Raw genomic sequence first — 1,209 nt, forward strand, 5'->3', positions numbered from 1 at the left:
TAAGAAAACTTAATCTTTTACTTTTTAGAACGCTTCCGTTGGCGTTCTCGTTTTAGTTGGGACACTAACAATAAATATGTTTTTTGAAGTAACATTTTTTCTTAGTAATAATTAAAAAAATATTGAAACTCATTAGTACGTATTTAAAAATCATACTGTATGAAATTAGGGGGGAAATAAGATAATTAATTTGTTAATTACTAAATCAGTTGCATTCATGAAGCACAATAGTAAGTTTCTCATCTTGATGAAACTTAATCTGCTTAGCTATAAATGCTTCAATTGCTCTCTGAAAATCCTCATTACTCAATTCATCCACCACCTCCGCCGCGGCCGCCTCCTTCTTCTCCTCCACTCTCCTTCGCAATTCCGTCTCCGACCGCCGCAGCTGCTTCTCGCAATTACCACCGCTTTTCTCTCTCCTGAAATTCGCCGATCGGCTCCTCCGGTGAGCCCTACCTCTAGTCACCTCAAAAATCGTCTGCTTGTCCTCGTACACGATCTCCTCCGATCCGGCGAAATAGGCGCCGCTGGTGATGAAATCCTGGCAGAAATCGACTTGGATTTCGCGATGATCGTGAAATCCGTGGTGCAGGAAGAGACTGCGCGATTTGTAAAAGAGGATCAGGACGATGGCATTGCTGAGGAAGAAGACGAAGAGATGGCTGACGACGATGTTCACGAGCCACCGGAGATACTCGCCGGAGATCCTGACGGCGAATGGAAGGCGACATGAGGTCCACGTCAGCAGGATCAGTACGGTTAAGATCTCGGCAATGCGGAACAGCTTTTTTATTTGACCGACGCCGCAAAACATCGCCGGAAAACTGTTGGATTTGCCGGAATTACCGTCAAAATTAAAGGCCTCCATCAGTCATATATATATATAATTCTATATTTTTATATGGATTGGACTGTTTTTGGTGATTATCAGAATAGGCATTTGCAGAAAATAAATTCGTGTGTGTTTTGAGGAGAAAAAGAGGATGGATTTTTGTAGAAATGAATCATATTGCGAGTGGTGCTACTAGCGATGGCATTTTTATAGAGGTTTTTTTTTTCTTTTTTTTTGGGTAGTGTTGAGACAAATATTGAATAGATTAATTATGGGCGAACCCACATTTCCATTATGATTGGTATGATTAGAGAAGTAATTATGACATTTCGGTGCAATTCAGATCATGATCATATCTCAATCATGAGTCATGA

General features: G+C 40.8%; 1 protein-coding gene across 1 annotated transcript; it reads right to left on the reverse strand.

The window, feature by feature from the left end:
• Nucleotides 1–205: 205 nt before the first annotated feature.
• LOC121766796 lies at nucleotides 206–871 on the reverse strand. The gene has a single exon (XM_042163040.1). It carries the CDS (start codon nucleotides 869–871, stop codon nucleotides 206–208), a length of 666 nt encoding a protein of 221 aa, XP_042018974.1.
• Nucleotides 872–1,209: the final 338 nt, after the last annotated feature.

This window comes from Salvia splendens, chromosome 15, assembly GCF_004379255.2.
Source record: "Salvia splendens isolate huo1 chromosome 15, SspV2, whole genome shotgun sequence".
NCBI lineage: Eukaryota > Viridiplantae > Streptophyta > Magnoliopsida > Lamiales > Lamiaceae > Salvia > Salvia splendens.